General features: G+C 50.6%; 1 protein-coding gene across 1 annotated transcript in view; it reads right to left on the bottom strand.

Moving 5' to 3' along the window:
* The window catches only part of ZBTB46 (zinc finger and BTB domain containing 46), a 49,035-nt gene continuing 23,512 nt past the window's right edge, over positions 1 to 25,523 (bottom strand). Inside the window, exons 2-4 of the mRNA XM_008591051.1 lie at positions 22,845 to 23,129; positions 4,401 to 4,576; positions 1 to 481 (exon numbers count right to left, since the gene is read on the bottom strand). Of these exons, the coding sequence (XP_008589273.1) occupies positions 77 to 481; positions 4,401 to 4,576; positions 22,845 to 23,129 (866 nt within the window). The 3' untranslated portion in view covers positions 1 to 76. The remainder of the gene's footprint in view (positions 482 to 4,400; positions 4,577 to 22,844; positions 23,130 to 25,523) is intronic.

Raw genomic sequence — 25,523 nt, forward strand, 5'->3', positions numbered from 1 at the left:
TGACTGCAGAACCACTGAGATGCACACACAGGTGCACAAGGCGATGTGGCCACCACCGCCCTGGACGGGCGGGGCCCTAAGAGATCCAGGTAAAGTCCTTGTCGGGTTCCCCTGCGGGGCTGCGGGGCCCCTGTGGCGAGTCCTCATCATCCTTATCATCCCCCAGCAGCACGTCCTCGTGGGCCAGGCCCACATCGTCCTTCCACTTGGCCATGTCCTCGTCCTCGTCCTCTCCCAGCTCCTCCTCGCCCTCCCCTCGGGGGTCGTCGGGGTCCTCCAGGTAGGGCCCATCGCCAGGGAACAGCGCCTCCGGAGAGCCCTCGCCGGTGCCACCACCACGGTCCAGTGGCCCCATGCCACGTCCGGCACATTCAGCACACACGCCATGGCGCCGAGAGCCATGCCTGATGCCCACGCTGGCGGCGGACATGAACACGCGGCTGCACACCTTGCACACGTACTTCTTGTCCTTGCTGTGCACCTGGGGGACAGGGCAGTCAGTGAGGGGTGAGGTCCCCTCAGGGTGAAGATGTGTCTAGTCACTGCCAGGCCCTGCAGGGGCATCCAGGAGGGACAGCCTCATGGCGGGGACCTGGGGGGGACAGATCTGCCCATACCCCTGAGCCCTGGCTGTGGGGACCCTGCCCAGAGCCTGCATGGCAGAGGCACCACAACACAGCCCTGTCCCCAGGGGATGCTGGGTCCTAAGGGTAGCAGTCTCCTCTCCCCCAGCCCTCCAGCCCCTAGCTGGGCCAGGTCTTGGCTTTGTCCAAACCCCCTGACAGACTGGGCTGAGGGATCACCTCTCTGGACAGGAGCTCACTGAGCACCTCCCATGCCTGGGCCCCAGACGTTCACCCTGTGCAGAGCCGGAGGGAGCTGGCACAGCTGCCGGGCGGAGGCAGAGATGTGAGAAGACAGAGCCGGCTCTGGCCTGGGTCCTCGGGGTAGGCGATGGGGAGCCCCAATCTGCCTTCTGGGAAGCCCAGTCCAAGTGGCATCTCAGTGGGGGTCAGGAAGGGAGCCACGGGCAGAGAATGACAGATGGAGAGGCACTGGGAAGGAGTCCAGGAGGACGCAGAGCTAGGTGGGGGCAGGGGTGGCCCACACTCCGGCCTGGCTGTTGTGGGTGCCCCTCAGCCTCCTGCCCCCATGTGCTTGTAGATGGAAAGGGGCAAGCCCCCCACTCTCAGGATGTTTTGAGGTCAACTGAGATAGGCAAGGCGAGAGATTAGCAATTAGGGTCAGAGGAGGAGGTGTGCAGCCAGGGAGGGACACAGCGGTGGCCCTCGGCCAGTGCTGTGCCCATCATGGAGAAGGAGCTGCATCGGGAGAGGGGCTTCAGGTGGGCAGGACACAAAGGTGACACACTCCTGGAGGGTCATCATCATAAACATACTACCCATCTACATCATGAGAGGAAGGGTTTCCTCTGTCCCTGCAAAGACCTCCTGGCAGGTGGTCATGGTGGCTGCCTCGCTGTCCTTGGCTTCCCAAACCCATGGGCCCAAAGACCAAGAATGGCCCATCCTCTCCTTTCAAAACCTGCCCTCTTCAAAGGCAGGGTTGCCACTAACTTCCACAAAACCATGAACCATGAAGACCTAACTACTCAAATGTCTGCTGATGGAGCGTCTTCAGGACAATTTGTGAGGTTGGCAGCATGGCCTGGGATAGGTTGTCGCGTGGGGGATGTGAGGCTTTTGCAGACAGCTGGTGGCCCTCAGAGCTGGGGCACCACCGCCACAGGCTTCCTTGAAAGTCCAAATGCACTAATTGTAGGAATAGAGCCAGACAACTTGGTATCCAGGACCATTCCTTTGGGCTTTTTGGTTTATTTGCTTTGCTATATTTTACACCCAAGGCTTTCCTCTACCCTCCTTCCAACAAAAGAACAAAAATTCAAGACCAAGACACAGTGGAAATTGTGTCCCCAACAGGGCTGATCTGGCACAAACGGGCACAGGGAGAGCTGGAGTGGAGCCAGTGTGCCCACCGAGACCCCCCTTGGCCTGGGGCTCCCATGTGAGTGAAGGGCTGTGCCAGGACACTGGGGGAGGTGGCAAGGGGTGTCTCAGGGAGCCACAGGCGCCTCTCGGCCGGGAGCAGGTCAAGCACTGGTCCGAAAAGACAAATGCTCTGGAAGGAAGTGAGGAAAGGATACTGGGTGCCATGGCAACCTGTCCCCGAGCCCTGGTGTGGTTCTGGAGCACAATGCCAGCACGCACAGACCCGCAGTCCCGGCCACCACAGTGGAGCCTGTGCCCAGCTGCTCTGTCCCAAGCGGACGCATGGAGGGGCCAGGAAGAAGAACCGTCAGTGCCCACAAATGCTGGGTGGTGAAACTGGAGGTCTGGCCAGGTCAGTCGGCCGCGGAGCTGCCTTCCAAGGCACGGTCAGGGACCCCAGAGAAATTAAGGGGGAGGTCTACTTCCGGATCCCCTTCTCCAAAAAAGGCAAGCCCCCATACGTTTTAAGTAAATCTTTCAGGGAATTATGAGCTCCCGTGAAGCCCAGGATAAAGATCCCAGCCCTACCCAAGGTGAGCCAGCAGGAGGCTCATTTCCTAAAACATACATTCACTGAAACAGTGCAGTTTTGCTAAAGACATAACAATTCATGTTGCTTAAATGTTTCAGCACCTATTAGTGTAAGAAACAAGATATTCTCTTTGAACAGGAAAACGTAGGCATACAGGTATGTATCCCTCCGAGTTTTTTTTTTTTTTTTTTTTCCTTTTTTACTTTTTTCGTGACCAGCAACGGATCGCAACCCTCGGTGTTGCGTCCGCACCCCGCTCAACCAGTGAGCAGCCGGTCTGTATGTGGGATCCGAACCCTCGGCGGGAGCGCCGCCACACTCCCAACGGCGCACTGTAGCAGCGCGCCACCAGGCCGGCCCCCCCTCTGAGTTTTTATGAGCCATTTTGTGAGGTAAGTCTTGATGGCTTACTAACTGGATTAAGCAAAACCAAATGTACAACCCGCGCCACCAGGCTGGCCCCCCCTCTGAGTTTTTATGAGTCATTTTGTGAGGTAAGTCTTGATGGCTTACTAACTGGATTAAGCAAAACCAAATGTACAACCAGAGAAAATGAGGGTCTAAACCGGCTCCCCGAGACCTGAGCAGCTTTGAGTGGACGTGGGTCTGCCCCCACTGGGGCCCCAGGGCCCCTCCAAGGTCTCCTCCTCCTCATGTCTTCCACCTTGCAGGGGACACCCAGGAAGGCCAGAGCCAGCCCAGAGCACCGTGCTCCGCCTGGCTCCCATGTCCGCCCTGAGACACAGGCATCCCCTCATCCAGGCCCAAGGTCCCAGCCAAATCCAGGGCTCAGTCACCCTCCAGGGAGCTCCCTGAGGTGTCTTTACCCCGAAGCAGTACTGGACACTGGGCTGGAAAATCAGAAACAAACCAAACCTACGAGTGTAAAGGATGAACTGGAGGACCCCACAAAAAGTCAAACCTGAACTGGACCCCGGAAGTGGAGGGTGGGTGGCCCGGCTGGCAGGCTCTGTTCACTGCACGGAGGGCCACCCATCAAGAGCCAGCCCACCCCCCACAACATGGTCCCTCCAGACCTCTCTCACCTCCTGGTGGGTTTGCCCATAAAGGTCAGTGTGTTATCGGGGGAGGGGAGGTCACGTAGACAAGCCGGTGCACCCAGCTCCCACCCCGAAGACAGCTACTGACACTCCTGAGATTCCTGAACTCACAGCACTGCCCCAGCGACCCTCCCCAGCCCACACCCCACAACCAGGGCCGCCTCCACCACCTGCCCTCAAGCAGCTAAAAGCCCAAGCCCGCCACGGCCCTGCACCCCACCCCTCAGCATGCTGTCCTGTGGCTCCCCCAGCTTTCAGGGGCTCCTGGGTCTGGGTGGTCCTTTTCACCCTCCAAGCGGTCTGTGCTCCGTCTGGCCTTGCTGTTTATCTCACCCATCTGGGACATGCTCTCCTTGCTTTCTCTAGCAAATCTGCCTCCCTGTTTCCAGGAGACCTTTTCTCTGTCATTTCTTCACCAAGCACATTCATCCATCCAACATCCGTCACCCCACGACTACCTGCCAGGTGCTGAGCTCCAGGCTGGCATGGTGGGCACAGACACATCGTCAGACACAGAGACCAGGGTCACCACCTGAATACAGGGTGGGGCGAGGGACCTGGGGGTGGCGGAGGGCTTGGGGGGTCCAAGTAGAGGCCTGGCTAGAGCAAGGAGGCCAGAAGGTGGGCAAAGTGGCAGAGCAGGGCGGAGGCCCCTGTGCTGACGCCTCTCACTGCCTTGCCCGCTGCAGAGCAGACCCCGTTTCTGGGATGCCCTGGCATTCCTCACCTCCCATCAAGGGCCTGCCGCCCAGAACGCAGAGCTGGCCCCAGGCCGCCCACCCCCGCCAGAGCACTCACCAGCGTGTGCCGCTTCATGTGCTCGCGCCGTGTGAACTTCTTCCCGCAGATCTCGCAGGGGTAGGGCCGCTCCCCGGTGTGCGAGCGCATGTGCCGCTTCAGGATGCACTGGTGCATGGCTGAGAAGCTGCAGTACGGGCACTTGAACTTCTTCCTGATCACCGTGAACTCGTTCACTGAAAGACAGAGACCGCAGGGCGTCAGGGTGGCCGGCCCCTCCACCCTCTGCACAGACTGGCCACCCGCTGTCACGCGGAGCAGCCTCGGGGAGCACGGGCAAAGCCGAGGGGATGGCCCAGGCCCAGGGTCATCTCTCCACGGAGGACGGACCAGAGTCCCGGCCAGAGGAGGGCAGCAGGGGTGGGACAGCCGTCCTGCACACATGTTCTCTGTTCAAATCTTCCCTTCTTCCCGCAGACCCCTCCCAGAGTGCCAGGTGAGGCACAGCCCGGGCACAGTGCTGGATCAGACAGCACCTCCCTGGGATGCAGACAAGAAAACAAACACCACCCAGCAGCCAGGCCAGGAGCGCACAGAGGCACAGGAGGAGCGAGGACTCGAGGTCCTGGGCCCTTCTCACTGGATGGAACTGGCAAGTCTTGTTGGAAAAATAACCAATGGGCCAATAGTAGAGACACCTCCCCACCGTCTCTCTGAAGTGTGCCCTGGAGCCGGCCTCAAACACTTGAAGGCCCCCCAGTGGTCCCTAGTGCCATTCTGCTGCTCTGGCCCCCACCACAGGAGCATCAGACTTGGAAATGGCACCAACCAGACAGCACTAGGCAGCAACACCAAGGGCACTGACCCTTGTTACCACAGGTCCTGGTGATGTCAGTGAGACCCTCTGCCAGATCTACTAAGAGCCCTGTCCACACTCATGTGCTGAGAGTTCTTTTACTCCAGAATCTGCCAGCACCCCACAATAGGCAGACAGTACCGGGCAAGCATCAGGCCGGCAAACACCAGACACTCAGAACACGAGCACTAGGAACGGGACAATCGTCCTGCCAGTCCTGGAGCGGCCCTCAGAGACAGAGGGTTGCTTCACACCCCAGGATGGCGTGTGTGCCAAGCCGGGCTGTGTGGGTGTTGTGACAGCACACAACCGGGACCACTGCCCAGAGCCCGGCTGCCCATGCACCTTACTGTATCTGGCACGTGAAAGGGACTCCAAGTCCTTACTGAGAGCCAAGGATACAGCTCCCCAAGGCTTCTCCCTCCCAGGCCCCTTCATAAGAAGTAAACGATTTCCTTACATTGGGAGCTTTTAGCGTGTGTGCGTGCTGGCCTATGGCAGGGAGCTGGGGATGGGGGCCTGGAGGGTGGCAGATGGAGAGGCTGAACCCGTCACAGAGACAACCCCGGTTAACAACCTAACATCTGTTTTTTGGGTCTCTCTTCTATGCATAAACATATATATACATTTACAGAACTGGAATTGTAATGTATGCACTGTTGGATAGAACATCTTCCACTTAACATACTGTGACCACCTTTTAATGCTGATTTTTAACTCTACAGCTTTCAAATGTTGAATATGCAGTAATTAGTGAGTAGAGGTCCTACTGGTGTACACCTCGGTTGTTTCCTTTTTTACCCTTGGGAACAATGCTTCATGAGGTTCCTTTGTACCCATCTGTTACCTCCTGAAGACAGATTCTGAGACGTGGGACATGACACTGCTCTCGTAATTAGTGAGTAGAGGTCCTACTGGTGTACACCTCGGTTGTTTCCTTTTTTACCCTTGGGAACAATGCTTCATGAGGTTCCTTCAGGGGGATCTTTGTACCCATCTGTTACCTCCTGAAGACAGATTCTGAGACGTGGGACATGACACTGCTCTCTTGACTAGTTGTCCCCATATGCCACCCCTGCCTCTGGGCCAGGGCCTGGTGCAGGGCGGGTCTGCTGAGGCTGTGCGGCACCCACAGATGGGCACACCCCCACGGCAAGGCCCTCCCAAAAGGCAGGTCCAACTGAGGAAGTTCGGTGTTTGCTGGGAATATCCACTTTGTTAAACTGTAGCTCGTCTGTGTAGCCAAGACAGGAAAACCCCTGTCTCGAGCAGGAACACGGACGTATGACAGGCAGCCTCTGACCAACGGGGGACACAGCACAGCTGGCGGCTCCCGAGAAGGAGGACCTCAGCTCCCCCTTGCCTTTCACCTGACGACCAGACCCTGTGCCCTTGACCCAGTCTCTGTGAATTATGCAACACACCTGTGGCTCCTCCTCCCTGCCTCGCCACCCACCACGACAGCCACCTCCCATCACCACCCCAACAGAGCAAATGCTCCACACACTATAAGGCGGAAAAGGAGAATGAGGAAATGAGTTTTAGATTATTTTCTTTCAAGAAACCTTTTTGAGACGTATTCGATTTGTATTCTGCTTCTATAAACGCGAAAAATAAAAATTCGAATTATCATATGTTTAGCCTTCTCTATTTAATAATTCAGGCCCCATGTTAAATAAATACTTATCTCTGTACGGAAATGCTGTAATTTTTCCCCTAGAAAAACAATTTAGAACAGATGTGAGCATGACTCATTAATAACCGCACCATAGAGACTCAGCTGCAGGTGGTCCTCTTACAACCTGCGCTGTCTGAAGTCACCCTGTGAGGATACATTCTGGTATTTTCTTCATGTATTATCTTCCTGTCACTGCCATAGCAAAGATCACAAACTGGGTGCCTCGAAACAACATAAGTTCTCCTCATAATTCTGGAGGTCAGAGGTCTCGGATCCAGATGTGGCAGGGCCACGTGCCCTCCAGAGGCTCCAGGGAAGGATTCCTCCGGCCTCTTCTAGATCCTGGTGGCTCCAGGGTCCCTCAGCTTGTGGCTGCATCACTCCAGTCTCTGCCTCCATCTTCACGTGGCTTCTCCTGTGTGTCTGTGTCTTCTCTTCTGTCTCTTATAAGACACTGGTCATTGGATTTAGGGCTCATCTGGATAATCCAGGATGATCTCATTTCGAGATTCTTAATTTAATCACATCTGCAAAGGAAATAGGATCACATTCATAGGTTCTGAGGCTTGGGACATAGACATATGTTTTGGGGGTCACCATTCAACCCATCACATTTAATCAACAGTACTGCAATTGCTGAGGGAAATTTTCTTTCTTTTTTTTTTTTTTGTCTTTTTCCGTGTCCGGCAACGGATCGCAACCCTCAGTGTCGCCCCCATACCGGACCGGGACCGGCAACGGGATCGCAACCCTCGGTGCTGCTCCCGCGCCTCGCTCAGCCAGTGAGCGGGAACCGGTCTGTATGTGGGATCCGAACCCTCGGCGGGAGCGCCACCGCGCTTCCCAAGCGGTGCACTATAGCAGTGCGCCACCGGGCTGGCCCCTGAGGGAAATTTTCATTGGCCATTATTATCAAAATAATTTCTGGGCCGAGCCCGTGGCGCACTCAGGAGAGTACGGCGCTGGGAGCACAGCAGCGCTCCTGCCGCGGGTTTGGACCCTATATAGGGATGGCCGGTGCGATGCGCTCACTGGCTGAGCGCAGTGCGGCCGGTCACAAAAAGGACAATAATAATAATAATAATAATAATAATTTCTTATTGGAAACAACTACCATCTTCTATAATTCATTTGTGATTTATGGTCTATATATCTCGAAAAATTTTTCAACATCACAGTTTCATTCTCAAAAACACTAACGAAGCTTTAGAAGTCCACATGGTGAAAGAGTAATTGAAATACATTAAAAAGCAAATTAAATTGAAAAAGATACTCTGCCAAACTGTCCTAAAAAACTGAACCTTTATGCCCAGAATCAAGTGTTCTCAGGAGGAACGAAGCGGGTTTCCCGAGTGAACAGCGGAGAAGAAAGTTACAGAGGCTGGGGTCGGATTATCTAAAGTACGAAGCTCAGCAATGCTTGGCTACTATTCTACAGAAACGTGTCTACACTACTGTTCACAACTCACACAATCACGGACAGGCACAACACCCCACCTTCTCCCTGCACTATGTATGCCCTGAAGTCGGCTCCACGTGGTTGAGCCACATGTCCTCAACCCTTCCTCTGTCCCCACACTGCACACTTCTGACTGTGGGAGAATAGGACCTGTCGTAAATAGCCTCTGTTTAAGTGAACACTCCGGACCTTTTCATGGCAGTGCTGAAGACAGCCAGAAACCACCAGTGAGTCAAACGGGACTGCATGTTGGTGGCACGTGGCGTACAGACTGGCAGGTTCCTGCAGGACAGCATGCCCATGCCACTTCCAGAGTCTTCAGTCACGTAGCCATCCTTTGACATCTTAGTGATATTTTATTTATTTATTTAGGCAGCTGGCCAGTATGGGGATCCAAATCCTCAGCAATGGTGTTATAACATTACGCTCTAACCATCTGGGCTCACCGGCCAGCACCTATCAGTATAGAATCTTCTATTCCATGAACATAGTATATCCCTCTCCATTTACTTACATCTCCTTTTGCAGTTCTCTGTGTGAAGGTCTTACACATTTTTTGATTTATTCCTAGGCATTTGATGTCCTATAAATGGGACTTTATTTGTTTATTGCTAATGTGTACAAATACAACTGACTTTTGTATATTAGCTCCATATCCAGAAACCATTAGAAGATTCTTTTGGATGTTCTAGAATCATAACTATGTCTTCTGCAAATAATGGCAGTTCTACTCAATCCTGACCAATCTTTTCTCCAATCGTTTCTTTTTATTACTTTAGTGCACTGCTTAGGATAAGGGGTGGGACTAGGGTGGGGCAAAGGTGGCATCTGCCAGAAGACCTAAGAAGGCACCAGCTCTCAGGCATTCAACCTATGCACACACAGCCCCAGCAAGGATTCCCCCATCCACGCTGAATTAAATGGTGATGGTGGAGGCAGCTTTGTTTTGTTCCCAAACTCAGAGGCAAAGTAGTCATTATTTCACTATTAACCATGATGTTAACTACTATTTTTGCAGATACCTTTTTATCAGATTAAGGACATTTCTACTCCAAATTTGCTGAGAATTTTTATCATAAATGCTACTGAATTTTATCAAAGTGTTTTCTGTATCCATCAGGTGATCATAGGGGTTTTTCTCCTTTCCTCTGCTAATGTGGTGAATTGCACAGATTGATTTCCAAATGTTTAGCCTTGAGTTCCTGGAATATGCCAGCCTGACCATGAGGTACAGCTCTTCCTCTTTACCGTTGGATTCAGTGTGCTGAAATTTTCTTCAACAGTCATGCCTCCTATGCTCCCAGTTACAACGCCTGTAGTTTTCTTTTCTTTTTTTTTTTTTTTTTTAAGATGACCGGTAAGGGGATCTTAACCCTTGACTTGGTGTTGTCAGCACCACGCTCACCCAGTGAGCCAACCGGCCATCCCTATATAGGATCCGAACCCGTGGCCTTGGTGTTATCAGCACCGCACTCTCCCGAGTGAGCCACGGGCCCACCCCTAACGCCTGTAGTTTTCATTTTTGCCGTGCCTTGTCAGGTTTTGGGATCAAGGCTATGCCAGCCTCATCCAGAAGCTTGGAGAATGCCCCTTTTTCTAGTCTCTGGGAGGGTATGTGTACTGTTGGCGTTACTTCTTCTGTTAATGCTTAAAGAACTCACCAGTGAAGCCACTGGACCCTGGTGCTTTCTCTGTGGGGAGGTTTTTAAATTATTAATTCAGTTTCCTCAGTAGATCATAGAACTCTTGAGCTCTTCTCTTCCTTTTTGCTTCAGTTTTGGTAAATTGTGCTTTTCGAGGAATTTGCCCATTTCCTCCAAATGGTCGAATGTATTGACATAAAGTTGTCTGTAATATTCTCTTATTATCTTCCCAATAATCTGTAGTAATGATCTCATTTATAACTATTACTGGTGATTAGCACTTCTTATTGGCCTCTTTTTTTTTTTTTTCCTTTTTGTCTTTTTTACTGACCGGTAACGGGATCGCAACCCTCGGTGTCACGCCCGTACTGGGGACCAGCAACGGGATCGCAACCCTCAGTGTTGCGCCTGCACCGCGCTCAGCCAGTGAGTGGGAACCGGTCTCCACATGGGATCCAAACCCTCAGCGGGAGCGCCGCTGCACTCCCAAGCGGCACACTCTCCAGTGCACCACCAGGCCGGCCCTTATTGGCCTCTTTTGAAGGAGCTTACCAGTTTTAGTAATCTCTTCACACACTGGCTTTTGGTGTCATTTGTTTTTCCTATATCTTCTTTGTGCACCTGCATCCTCTTCCTTCTACTTTCTTTAGGTTAATTTGCTACTGTTTTTCTCACTTCTTGACATAGAAATTTGGAACCTTTCTTATTTCTTAATAAGTGCAATTAGAGAAATACACTTCCCATAAACGCTGCTTTAGATGTGGCCTACACATTTTGATATGGTCTATTTTCATTATCATTCAGTTCAAAATATCTTATAATTTTCCACTATCACTCATTCTTTGATTCATGGATTACGTATGTTGCTTGACTTACAATCATTTGGGGGACAGTCTAGATTTCTAATTTCAGTTCGCCAAGGTCAAAGAACATACTCTGCACAATTTCAGTCTTTTGATATTTGCTGGGCCTGTTTTATGGCCCTGGTTGGTCTATTTTGGTAAATGTGTCTTGTGCATTTGGAATAGCCTGCCCTTGTTTGGCATAATGTTCAAACTGGGCTAATTGTGTGGTTACAGGCCAGTACCTCTGTGAACACAGATGTAAGACTTGTAAGCAAAATATTAGCAAGTAGAATGCAAAGACACAGAAAAAGAGTAACAGCTTATGACCAGATGCATTTATTCTAGGAACTCCAGGTTAATCTCACACCTGAAAACTGTGTTCAAATCTTCTCTGTCCTCATCGAGATGTTGTTTGCTGTTCTCTCAATTACTGAGAGAAGAGTTTTTAAAATCCCCAATTATAACTGTGAACTTATCGATCTCTCCCTTCAGTTCTGCCAACTTTCATGTCACATGTTTTAAAGTTGAGCTACTGGAAGCATGCGCATCAGGACCGCGGCACTATGAATTGACCCTTGGATCGTTACGCAATCCCCCCGAGTAATACTTCTTAAAGCTTACTTTGATATTAATATTGCTGTACTGACTTTCTTTAGCTTAGTGCTTACTTTACCTTTTTCTTTTCGTTTTAAACCTTTCTGTATCCTTATCTACAAAGTATGTCATTTATTTATTTATTATTTTTTAATTTTTTTTAAAAGATGACCGGTAAGGGGATCTCAACCCTTGGCTTGGTGTTGTCAGCACCACGCTCAGCCAGTGAGCCAACCGGCCTATACAGGATCCGAACCTGTGGCCTTGGTGTTATCAGCACCACTCTCTCCCAAGTGTGCCACAGGCCAGCCCTAAAGTATGTCATTTATAAAAGGCAAATAGTTTTATTTTAAATCAGGCTGATAATTTTTTTTATAGGAGCATTTAGTTCATTTATTATAATGTAGAGTGTGCCACAGGCCGGCCCTAAAGTATGTCATTTATAAAAGGCAAATAGTCTTATTTTAAATCAGGCTGATAATTTTTTTTATAGGAGCATTTAGTTCATTTATTATAATGTAAGTTTAAAAAAATTTTTTGGATAGCTTATTAATTCTTTATTTTTTTATGAGGAATAAAGTTTATTGAATACAAAGAATTCACAACATATTTCTGTAGGGTAATCAATTGAGTCATCATATTTGTATATGACATTGTTCCAGATGCATGGGGAGACACTGCTGTTGATTGTTGAGAAAGAGAAAGTAACAGAAGGATAAGTTTAAAAAATTTTTTTGGATAGCTTATTAATTCTTTATTTTTTTATGAGGAATAAAGTTTATTGAATACAAAGAATTCACAACATATTTCTGTAGGGTAATCAATTGAGTCATCATATTTGTATATGACATTGTTCCAGATGCATGGGGAGACACTGCTGTTGATTGTTGAGAAAGAGAAAGTAACAGAAGGATAACCAGACAGACATTTTTCTCAGACTTGCTCTTTTCTCAGGACTGATACACCACACCTTTTCTTCTCTGAGGGGATTTGGCACATGTTCTCTATTGTGTCTCAGATTGACTGCTTTGAGGTTTCTCTTCCAGGGAGTGGAGCTTGGTGGTCAGTATTTTGCTGCATTGGTCTACCTCCTCAAGAACTTTCCTACCCACTGTGGGTTTGCTGTGCTCTGTTGCATGCCTGGTTGTGGAGTGGCCTGCGGCCCCCATCTCAGGACCCCCAGCGGCAGCGGCAGCCTATGATGTAATTATTGATATAGCTGGGTTTAGTCTACCATCTTGCTATTTGTGTTGTTTGTCCTTTGTGTCTTTTGTTCCTTATCCCTTCTTTCTTGCCTTTTCTCAAATTAATCAAGTACTATTCCCTTTTCTCTCTTCAGTAAGCCTTTGAATTACACATTATTTTACTAGTTCAGTCACTTTTAATTGTGACTACACAAAGAATGAAGACCTGTGCAGCAGCAACCTCACCTGACCTCCATGCTGTCAGTGCTGTGTCTACTTCTGCTTACATCTAAAAATCTCACAAAAAATTATCATGTCACTTGAAGCAGTCAACATTCTTTCAAGTTACTCACACCCTCGCCCTCTCTGGTGCTTTTTACCCCTTTCTGCAGTTCTGTGCTTCCACCTGGGGTACATCCTCTTCAGCCTGAAGGACCTGCTCCAGCACTTCTTGTCACCTGGTGATACACTTCCTTGGTTTTGTCTGTTTGTCTGCATGGCAAAGAGCTGCACACAGCCTTGGGTTGTGGAGAACATCTTTGCTGGATGTGGAACCCCGGGCTGGCCGTGTTCCCCTCCAGCGACCCAGAGACACCACCCACTGTCTTCCAGCCCCTGTCGATTCTGTCGAGAAGTCAGCTGTTGGTCTTCTCGTTGCTCCTCCGGAAGGAAAGTCTTTTGTCTCTGGCTGCTCTTAAGATTTTTTCTTTTTATCCTTGGTTTTCAACAGTTTGACTAGAATGTGCCCAGAGGTTGTTTGCTGTTGTTGTTGTGGATGTATTTTGTTTTGTTTTGATGTTCATTCTGCTCAGGGTTTCCTGAGCTTCCTGAATCTGTTACCTTTCATCAGCTTTGGAAAATTCTCAGTGACTGTCTCTTCAGATGTTGCTTCTGTTCCACCTTCTCTCCCCTCCCCTTCTGGAAGCCCAATTACACAGACAGCAAACATTTTCTTTTCTTTTCTTTTGGTGGCTGGCTGGCATGGGGATCTGAACCCTTTCCCTTGGCGTTCTCAACACTGTGCTCTACTGAGTGAGCTTACCAGCAAGCCCACATTAAATATCCTCATTGTGATCCACGTGTCTCTTTGCTTTTTTCCCTATTCTTTGTTTTATTCTTTGAGTTTCAGCATGGATATTTTCCATTGACCTGTTTTCCAGTTGACTAACTCCACCTTCTGTTATGTCCAGACTGCTATTAAACTATCTAATTAATTCTCAGTTTCAGATACTGTATTTTCAGTTCCAAAATGTTCACTTGACTTTTTATAGATTCCAATTCTCTTGAAATTCTCTATCTTTTAATCTATCTTATCCACCATTTCTGCCATTTTTCTGAATATGTTAGTCGTAGATATGAGGGTACTTTGAAAAGTTCATGGAAAAATAGAATTAAAAGACAATATGAATTTTGCATGAACTTTTTGAAGTACCCATGTACCTTCAAGTCCCTGTCTGATAGCTGCAACATCCCTCTGTTCTTCCTGGCTGGTTTCACTCATCTGGTCCTGTTATTTGGCACGCACTGTAACTTTCTTTTTTTTTTTTTTTTCCTTTTTGTTATTTTTTACTGACCGGTAATGGGATCGCAATCCTCGGTGTCGTGCCCGTACCGGGGACCAGCAACGGGATCGCAACCCTCAGTGTTGCACCCGCACCGCGCTCAGCCAGTGAGCGGGAACCGGTTTCCACAAGGGATCCGAACCCTCGGCGGGAGTGCTGCTGCGCTCCCAAGCAGCGCACTCTCCAGTGCGCCACTGGGCCGGCCCACACACTGTAACTTTCTATTAGACACTAGACACAGTGAATAAAAAAGCAGGGCGTGCTGGATGACGTCATCCTTTCCCAAAGAGAGTTAAGGTTGTGTTTTTGTCTTTGGCAAGCCGACAGATTCTGGAGAATTACCTTGATCCTGGGAAGCTTCCTTTTAGCTTTTAGGGATGTTCTGATTCAGTTTCGGTTCGACTCCTAAGAAGTGAATCTTACTTCAGGCATGGCCCCTCTGGGGTCTCACCTGAGAGCCCAGGTGTATCCCTAATCCTTCCACCTTGCCTGGTCTTGGCTTCCAGCTTGTGTCCCAGCCCCATACTCCTGTGGGAAACCACCACACAACACGGCCTCCCGGGCTGTGTCCTGCTGGGGTTCTCGGTGTGTTGCTCTGCTTGTGCGTGTGGCTTAGAGGCTGAGGGGGCTTGTGTATGGGTCTGGGGGCTCCCTCTCCCTCATTTCTTGCTTTTATGGACTTGGCCCCTCAAGTCCCAACTACTTTGGCTGCCCCTAAGAGCAACCTCTGTCTCCACAGCATAAAAACACGGCTGCTTTCTGCTTAGGCTCTCTTTCCTGCCCTGATGTTTGGGAAACCTGCCAGAGATACACCCGGGGAGAAGAATGGCTCGCTATGTGCCCCTCCAGCCTCTCAGGGGCTGCAGCCCTTCAAGTGTTGCCGCACTGGCTGCCTTCCAGGAGGGGTGTGTGTGTGTGCGTGTGTGCGCGTGTGTGCGTGCGTGCGCGTGTGTGTGTGTTGTGGTTTTCTGTTTTGTTTTTTCTTGGTTTTTCAGATCGTTTTTGCCTGGAGAATAAGTACAATACAAGCTAGTCATGGCTGAAACTGGAAGTTCAAAAAGTTTTCTTGAAAAGTTTTCTTTAAAACAAATTAATGCCTATTTTATTAGCACCTGACAAATTGCCATACTGACAATGACCAAGATTGCATTATATATTTTAAGTACAGTCTAAATTAGTAAGTCAATATTCCCCAAGTGAGTGGAAGTCTTAACATCTATAAACCCACACACACGGCTACTATGCTAAGTCTGCGAGGCCAGCCATTCACATTTTGTGAAAATGGTAAGTATGCCAAGAGCCCGAAAGGAATTTGTAAACATGGAGCAAGTTTTGTGGCAGTAAATAGACCTATAGAAAAAACCCAACCTTTTATTATTGAAATTCCATTTTCAAGAAAAGTTAATGTTAAATATTGATAAATTAAAAACAAGAAAACTCTTTCAAATCAATTCCTGAGCCACAATATTTCAATGAAAAATTCAATAAAATATAAGAGATGAAATATCTAAATGAACTTGCTGAAAATCTAGTATGTTGGATGGCTGCACAGTTGTTGGGGAAGCATTAGATGTAAGAATGAAATCAGGCCACTATCTACCCTACAAACATTTCTTACGTCCTTTATCACTCTACCATCCATCGCAAACCTGTTTCTTTTAGTTATATGGAAGCTGTCTAAAATTTTTACATTGTTTTCACAAGTCAACCAAACCCTTTCAGCAGAGCAGCACCGAGGGAACTACACAGCACAGGTCCCCTTGCTGGTCACCCACAACCAACCACGCCCTACACCTGGGAAACAAGAGGCCAATTAGCCACCGGCCTCTGACGTTATTCCCTCTTGATGGCGCACAGCACCCCAGCCCGTGGACTCTGAGCCTCCATGTGGGAGAATCTCCCAGCCATGCTGTCCCAGTGTTTCTTCTGTCATTGTGTGCCAAGTTTAACACATAACATCTGACACCCAACAGCCTTCCTTTTCTCTAGAAATGACATCCAAACTCAAGAAGGCATTTACATAAAATAACGAGGCACCTGCCATCTCAGAAGGGGTGACCTACATGGTCTGGTCTCTTAGACCATGCAACACCACCAGGGCATGGTCACCTTTGTGATAACATCCTGAGCCGCTCTAAAAACCTGACTCCCTCCATCTTCAGAAACGCATGTCACGATCACAGAGACTTGCACAGCTGGGCAGGTGCAGGTAGACTGGACTGGTCACGCTGAAGGTGGGGACAGCCTGGAAAGGAGGTGGGGGCTGCTGTCAGAAAGACAGGGAAGGGTCTTCCTGCTTGGATGCAACCTCCCCCAGACACCTGCCCATGCTGCTGGAAGGCACATCTGTTTATTCCAGAACCTGGGATGGGGAGGCCTGTTTCCTTCCTGAGCCCACCTGCCACTTGGCATGGGGAAGACCCTGACCTGGGTTCCTGGGGCCCTCCAAGTGCACAACCACCTGCTCTGATAAACAACCTGACATTGCCTCCCCCAGACACCTGCCCATGCTGCTGGAAGGCACATCTGTTTATTCCAGAAGCTGGGATGGGGAGGCCTGTTTCCTTCCTGAGCCCACCTGCCACTTGGCATGGGGAAGACCCTGCCCTGGGTTCCTGGGGCCCTCCAAGTGCACAACCACCTGCTCTGATAAACAACCTGACATTGCACCCAGTACATCCGACAAGGTGGACAACAACAAACACCCAGCGTCCTTTCTGAAAAGAAGCAGGTTTTACCAGTTCAGCATCAGCACCCAGAGGCATGTTCATGAGCAGGACGCACACCACCAAGGACGTCTTGGCCGGGCTTCGTCCTTACACTGTTTAGAAAGTAAGTGGGTCAGAGCGATTCGGCTCCAGTTCCCATGGCTGGTGGCGTGTCCTGCCCCTGTGCTCCTCCTCTGCCCCCACATGAGACAATCCTGCATGATCCTGGTCACCTTGACACTGGAGGTACGCTTGCCCCACCTGTCCACCAGCTGGGCATTGAGAGGCTTTCACCTGGCAGCCAGTGGAGGATTCGAGAAGTGGCCACTGTTGAGGCACATGCTGACACCCCGTCCCAGCTCCCCACAGGCTGTCCCTCCCCGACATGGCTTTGCAGTCACCTAGTCTCCCTGCCTGCTGCACACACATGCCAGCTTCTGTACCCGGGTGGCTGTACGCAGGTGGCCACCTGGACCCCCACCAGCACACTGGCTGCAGCAAGGAAGCAGATAAGAACGTCTATTCCAGCCCACAGACATGGGCACGCCTCAGGCCTGTCCTGCCTCGGAGTCATCGCATGCTGGAGGCTCTCTGCTTCCACAGGACATTTTCTTCATGGGGCTTGTTTGCCCACTTCAGGGTGAAGCCGTCAGCACCTGAGGAGCTCTGGGAGAGTCCATCCATCTAGGCAGGCCTGTGGGAGGGATGCCAGCCACCCAGGGTGCTGGAAGATGGCTCCTCGGGTGTCCTGAACGCACCAAGGCCCCTGCAGAAACCCACCCAGGTGCCGACTTGAGCCAACTCCAGAGAGGACCGCTCAGTCCAGTCTCCAGGTCACGAGAAGTGTCGATCTAGAACCAGAGACAGACAAGTTACAGACCATGAGGACTGATGAACTCAGACAAGACATCTGGAGCTGAGACGCTCTGTCACCTCTTACTCACCTGCGGTCCCTGTCCAGTCACTACAAAGACTACCCGTCACTGGCCATCTGGAAAGGAAGGCTACTGTTAATTCTCAATGAACGGACACTCAAAAGAAAAATCTGCATTAACAGAACACCAACACCCTCCACCAAAACTATCCTGTTAGAAAGGACTCACAAAGGAACAGCACTGGATTAATTTCAAAATCCAAAATGTGTGGTTAAGCTCTTAAAGAAATTATTTTCTTCAGAAGGCAAACAATCCTAACAGACCTTTCCTTATGTAAGCGACCCCTGCGACCTCAGGAGCAGGAAGGAGAGCCCGTTTTCTATCTGCTCTGGGTGGGAGTGGCGGTCAGAAAAATGCCATGACCCCGGACGCAGCTCAGGGTTAGGAATTGAGTGTTTCTGACCTACTGCTATACGAGTCAAATGTCTTCATGTTAGGAAATTATTCCTAAAAAAATTTCAGAGAAGTATTTTAATTTAAATGTAAAAACCCACTTAATTTCATACAACACATTGCTGAGGGAGGGAAACAGTTATCACTGCAGAAGCTAACAGCTGCACTAACAAAAAATGGGCTTTCTCTGCACCTGGCTGAGCCAAGTGTGCAGGAGAGGCTGCCTGGAAGCAGAGCCCTAAGTCCTCAAGACGAGGCTCCTACTGAGCCCATAGGACACATCGAGCGCACGGGGTGCTGCAGCGCTGCGCCCAGTTGGGACCTGCTCACTGGACAGGCAGCGCCACCCTCGAGTGTTGGTCCGGGCGCCCTGGGACGTGGCCAGCCACCCTCAGGTCTTACCTGGGCTGGGGGAGGCAGCGCCGGCTCCATGGGCTCAGTCTGGTGATTCACCAGAAACCATCCTGTGGCTGTGGGTGGGAAGGAGGGTGGATGGGCTTCCACCCTGCTATTGGCTTCCCCCAGAGTGACCCGGGCCCTGGGAACACAGGAAAGGAGTCTCACCCACGTGAATGAGCCCAGCTGTGGGTTTAGAGAGTTCCAGAAGTGCCGTCCATCTGCTGTGGTGCACAACCGGCCAGTGACGGTGCCAGGGCCTTGTTGGAAGCAGTCTTGTGGGTACTTTCACCAGCTGGCCAACCCCAAACACCAGGGGTCTCTGCATGTGACTCGTCTGGGATGAGGGGTCTCTCCCAGGACCAACATCATTTCAACAGAGGGTTTCAGCAAAGAAACCTGGCGCACGCACACCCTGGACTTGAGAAACGGCCTTCTGACAAGATGTGCCAGCCTGGCTGTGTACCTACAAGGGCAGGAATATCTCCACACAATGCTCTTTAGTAGAAAATTGTTTAAAATTCCAGTATCAAGTTAAGGGCCCTGATCCATTTTTTTAAACACCATCAGGAGATACTCTTTAAACCTCAACCCAACAAAAACAAGCTGTGACCGTTCTCCACAAAATGCCTGCTGGATGTCTGGCCGGGCCTGCGGTTGAAGGGTCGCAAAGAGGAAGCCCTCGTGGTCCAGCCGCTCTGCGGGCCCCATCACCAACTCCACCAACCAACGTGGACACTAAGAAGCCACCCCCAGGTCCCTTGATCTTTTCTTCCCCTTAACGAATGGAGTGAACTTGGCATGTTCTTCCATCGAGACAGGGCAGCACCGCCCATAACTGTTAGAGGAATCATCGGCTGTTTTCCAAAAACAGTGACGACGGCCAACATGCTGCCATACTTGGGAGTGACGCTTGTAACATTTCTGGTTACCGCGGATGTTGAGATGGCGTCACAGTCATATGAGGGACTCACCCTCCTGGACCCACCGTCAGCTGGCTTTGTCTTCATTTTGTCCACATGAGATCAAAGCTACTGTGTTCTTACGCTATTTTCATGTGTCAAGGTCCCGGGCACATGAATGGACACCCACAAGACAACTCACAACACAGAGCCCTGTTCTCAATCAAAAATGATTCTTTTCATGGTTTCTATGCAGTGAACAACGGCTGTCAACAGGTAGGATGGCAGCCACCTGCTGAGAAAGTGACAGAGTAAAGAAGAGTCAACCCTGACTGAGTCAAGAGGAGAAGTATGAGAAGGACTCGTGTGGCAAAACCAGTTAGAAGACTGATGACCTCGTGATGAAACCACCACCTGTCGACTTAGTGGCCAAGCCAATACTATCAGTCCTATGAAAACAAGGAAACAATTTCAGTTTGACTGGAATGTTCCAGAACCATCCAGAAAGGACCTCTAAGCATCGGCTGTTCTGTGCTGTTTGTGCACTGCCTGTCAATGGTTCTCTGGATTTAAAAATTTGCTATTACTATCCCATTCTTCTGCAAAATTGCCATGACCAGAGCATGTTACACAACCACGGTGCATTCAAGACCATGGAGAGTCAGGTCGGGCTGGGATCTAGACACGGCACGGCATGTGCAAAGACACACACGTCCACTGGGGTGTGTGCCCCACAGGCACCCCAGAGGTCGTGTTAACGAAAAGCTCGGTGCCAGAAAAATCTCATCACTAACAACCACATGTGGAAGTCACCGGTCACAACACAGAGCAGAGCCCAGACACAGCAGCCAGGGCACCCTGCATCCCCAGGCCCTAAAACCACGGTGCAGGGGATGAGCTTCCTTCCGTGGCCACCTCTTCAGAGCTGGCCGGAGCTGAAGCATGCGACCCCTCCGCCACTTCCGCTCCCCAGCGAAGGGCAGCGAAGCTTCTGCCCAGGTGCGAGGCCATCTTTCCTTTCTTCAAACATGTTCAGGGTCTCCCAGGTGCATAGCACAATCATTCGTGGCCACCTCTTCAGAGCTGGCCGGAGCTGAAGCATGCGACCCCTCCGCCGCTTCCGCTCCCCAGCGAAGGGCAGTGAAGCTTCTGCCCAGGTGTGAGGCCATCTTTCCTTTCTTCAAACATGTTCAGGGTCTCCCAGGTGCATAGCACAATCATTCTAGAAGAGGAGACAGCGTAGGACAGCCCCTCCATGTGCCCAGGGCTTGGGGCACATTTCCAGAACTGCAAGGTAAGGTGGGAGGACCACAACATTTTGGAAAATAAAGGTTTTTTTCCCAGTATTTCCATTCTTAGTTTTAGTGTATGCCCAGAAACAGGCAGACATCACTTAGCATGTCAGAAAATAATGTTTTAAAATAATCCATTCCACCACCACGTTCTACGCCCCTCTGCGCACCAGGTGGGTGTCCACCTGCTGTGCAGGTGTCTCGGTCTTCCGCACACAGTCCAGTCAACCAGCTCACAGCCCAACCGGCAAAGGATCCTGCCAACTTCTAAACCCAATCTATGGAAAACGAAAGAGCAAATTTCTTACGAGAAAAGTGAAACGTTTAGATATTAAAAATAAGGAGGTTAAAACGTAACAGAAATACCAAAATACCAAATCCACTAGCTGACTTTGCCGGGAATTAGTCACAGGTGCACCAAGACTAGAACGAGGTGGGATTTTATTTCCCGGCTCTCGGTTATGTCTGCACAGGGCGGAGAGCCGGCCGGGGGCCTCACGCTGTGCCACGAGCACGCAGGGAGAGCGGGGCAGCCACCCTAACTCCAACTCCAGATTCAAACATGCTCAGCACACAGGGACTCACACTGAAAAGCCCGCCGAGCAAGGCCCCATCCTAGGGGTGACGCCACCCCCACCACCTCGCTCAGGCAGTACCACCTATGGCAAGGGGGATGGGGGGGTCCCCATTTTCCAAATGAGGCCTAAAGATGTCTTCAAAAGTGTGCCCAGCGTCAAATGGCTTGTCACTGCCTGTGAAACAGCCAGGGGTCTGACTTTGTGGCCAAGTCCGATCAACTGGCAGTGGCTCCTAATCAGGAACATGGAAATAAAGGCAGCAGAGCCATTACTTTCCACTTTCAGTCTTTATTGGCCATAAATGATGTGCATCACTATCACCCAATATAAAAACTATATGGATATTACAAGAATATTTTAGTGCCCACAAAAACAAAGTTGTACAAATATTATTTTTTAAAGCAGAGTAAAAAATCAAAACAAAGACATACTTCCCAAAGCTCCAACATGATGATGAGTGGTGGCAAGTTTCCTTTACTTCATTCCATGGAACTCAGGAAACAACGTCCACCGCACTCGCGACACATGCTCGGACCCTGAACCACCGGGCATGGGGCACCTCTCACACCCCCAGAACTCAGCACCTCCAGTTTGGGGGCACCCACACCTCCCTGACAGAGAGAAACAGGGCCTCTCTCTCAGCCATGCCGAGGACCAGATAAACACAAAGTGCCAGAGCCGAGGTTGGTACCCTGGGCATGGGGTGGTCAGCCACACAGGCACTGTGACCAGGCAAAGCAGCTTGCACTGGGGCTGTCACCCAGTGGGTCTTTAACTGTGAAAGCAAAATCCCTCCTGAGTCACCAGGGAAGGAGGCCAGGGTAAGCCTGCTGCCCAGAGGCAGAACCTTTAGCCACAGCTTGAGTTGGCCCATCATTTGGAATTAAGCTGGAGACATTTAAGTTTAGACACAACACCCAACTCCTTAAAACTTCACATGTGACCAGCATCTCCTAGTGCACACGACATGGACGCATGTCTGATTTTGGCTTTCCTTCCCACCTCTCCCACAAAAATGAGTCGTGCACAGAGCAGGCACAGAGGGGCCAGCAGAGGGAGCCCGAGCCCATCCTTTCCACACAAGGACCCTCTGTTGCCTTCTGCGCCATCCCTCGATGACTCACTCACACAGAACTCCTGGTCTCCAGTCTGTTTATCACTCGTGTGCACTTCTAAGCCTGGAATGAACGAAACGTTCCAACAAGCATGGGCTGTCTCCCTTCCCACATCCCTGTCAGCCACACAACTCCCTCCTTACACTGTAATGCACATGGCTGGCCGGCCCCAGGTGGCCTGAGAGGCCAGTCCAGGCTGTGACGTGGACTCACCACCTCCCAGAAAAAGGGAGGTCAGAAGGCAGCCACTATCCATGGCCGATCCTCCTGAATGATGGGCCACATCCCATCTCAGTCTGAGACTCGCAACTCTGAACCGTCAACATCAAACCAAAGCAAAGCAGCACACGGGGTCTGCACTTACGAGACAGCGAGTGGGCACCTTTGGGCAGGTACTCAAACAGCAGGGAGCCGTCATCCCCGAGCACGTCGGCCTTGAGAGACAGCAGGCTGTTCTTACTCATGAGCGCCGCCCGCAGGTTGGCCACTGCAGTCACCTGCTGGAGCGCGTCCTCCTTCTCCGGGGTGAGGGGTGGGCCCAGGTAGCTGGCTTCTCCTCCCAGGATACCCTCGTCGACATGTGTGTAGAGCTCGGCCCTCTCCCCTCGGCTGTCCGAGCTGCTGGCTTCAGTGACAGTCAGGTCTGCATCTGGCGGCAGAGAAGACAGAGGTCAGAAATGCCCAGGTTGTTTCAAGACTCTCCAAGTGGGAAATGAGGCAGATTTAGGAGGAGGGCAGTGAGCTTCTTGACAACCCAGCTGCTTGCTGTGGAGTGACGCAGAGTCCAATCCAGCCCAGGAGCCAACACGCCTGCCCAGAGTGCCACAGCAGCCTCAGTGTCTGTCCCATGAGCCCAGACCCCTGATACCCCCAGGACAGCAGCAGAGTCACAGCAAGGTCTTGGGTGGAAGCCCAACTCAGAACAATGGGGGCAGGGGTCACCCACCCTGGATGAGGGACAAAAGCCCTGGTGCCAGGCTCTGCTCCAGGGCTGAGGACATGAGGGGCCACGGTGTTTCCGTTTCTCAGAGAAGAGGAGACACTCAAAATGGATCAGTTACCTACCTAAACATTAGAGCTAAAACCATAAAACGCTTATAAAGAAATCTGCATGATCTCAGAGGTGGCAAGGGGTTCTTAGATATGACACCAAAAGCACAACAAAATAGAGAAATGGGACATTATCAAAATTAAAAACATCTATGCTTCAAAGGACACTATTAAGAAAGTGAGAAGACAACCCACAGAATCGGAGAAAATACTTGCTAGTCATATATCTGATCAGGAACCCCATCCAGACTACACAGGAACCCTACAACTCAGTAATGAAGACACCAACTACCCAATTTAAAAATGGGCAAGGGCCGGCCCGGTGGCGCACCGGAGAGTGCGCCGCTTGGGAGCGCGGCGGCGCTCCTGCCGAGGGTTTGGATCCCATGTGGAGACCGGTTCCCGCTCACTGGCTGAGCGCGGTGCGGGCGCAACACCAAGGGTTGCGATCCCGTTACCGGTCAGTAAAAAAGACAAAAAGGAAAAAAATAAAATAAAATAAAATAAAAATAAAAATGGGCAAAAGATCTGGCTAGACATTTGTCCAAAGAAGATATAGAGACAGCCAATGAGCGCATGAAGAGATGCTCAGCATCAGTCCTTGGGCAAATGCATATCAAACCACAGCAAGGCACCGTGTCACGCTCCCTAGGACAGTTAGAACCCCAAAGTCAGATGGTAACAATGTCGGCAAGAATGTGAGGAAATTAAAACCCTCATAGTTGCCAGCAAGAGTGTAAAATGGTACAGCTGCTGCAGAAGAGTGTGGCCATTCTTCAAAAGGTCAGATGCAGTTACCAGACAGCCCGGCAATTCCACTCGTAGGAATGTACCCAAGGGAAATGAAAACGGACATCCACCCAAAAGTTTACATATGAATGTGCATAGCCACATCATCATAACAGTTAAGAAGTGGAACCCAAACATCCATCTAGCGACGAATGGACATACAAAATGCGGTTATCGTTCAGCTATGCACGGAAATGAAGCAATGACACCTGCCGCCCCAAAGACGAACCATGAAAACATGCCCAGTGAAAGAAGCCAGACACAGAAGACCACATGTCGTGTCATTCCGTTTCCACTAAATGTCCAGAACAGGCAAATCCACAGAGACAGAGTAGACTAGTGACTGCCAGTGACAGGGGAGAGAGTGGGTCTCGGGATGATAGCTGAGGGCGCAGGGTTTCCTTTTGATGTGATGAAAACGTCTTAAAACTGACTATAGCGACAGCTGCACAACTCTGAATAATACTAAAAAACCTCTGGATTGTACATTTTGAACATGTGAATTATCTTTCAATAAAACTTACTTAAGAAAACAGAGGCAATGACCTTGAGTCGTTATAACTACTATCGAGTGTCCAGGGTCATGCTGGGGTGGGCCAAGGCTTGAATGAGAAGCCAGGGAGACACACGGGGAACAAAAAAGCCCAAGCATGTGCTGACGCCTGCAGACCCAGGCGCAGGAAGTGAGAGCTGCTGCTCTGTGATGGTGGCCCAGAGAGTGGGGAAACTCAGGGAGCAAAACAGAAACATCGGGGACCCGCCCGCCAGTGTGTGGCTGACCAGGGGCAGAGCCGTGTGCAGGCTGTGTGCTGGTCAACCTAGAAGAGGGGGTGCTGGGGAAGGCAGAGGGTGCAGGAGGAAGCTGGGCTGGTCCGACGAGGGTAACAGAGCCTGTCAGAGGGAGGAGGTGGAGCCAGCCCAGGCAAGGACAGCAGCTCAGGCTTCACTCCTACGTGAGAAGGTGGAGACAGCCAGCCCCTGGGCCTTCGATGTGATGTTATAAAATGTCCTCGAAAATCGTGCCCGAACCTGGTCTCAGCTCCACAGCCAGGCCTCTGTGAATTGAAATTATGATCTGGGGACATTAAAAACCAGGAGAAATGGCCGGCCCGGTGGCGCACTGGATAGTGGGCCGCTTGGGAGGCGCGGCGGTGCTCCCGTCCGAGGGTTCGGATCCCACATACAGACCGGCTCCCGCTCACTG

This window comes from Galeopterus variegatus, unplaced genomic scaffold (assembly GCF_000696425.1).
Source record: "Galeopterus variegatus unplaced genomic scaffold, G_variegatus-3.0.2 Scaffold6599, whole genome shotgun sequence".
NCBI classification, from domain to species: Eukaryota; Metazoa; Chordata; class Mammalia; order Dermoptera; family Cynocephalidae; genus Galeopterus; species Galeopterus variegatus.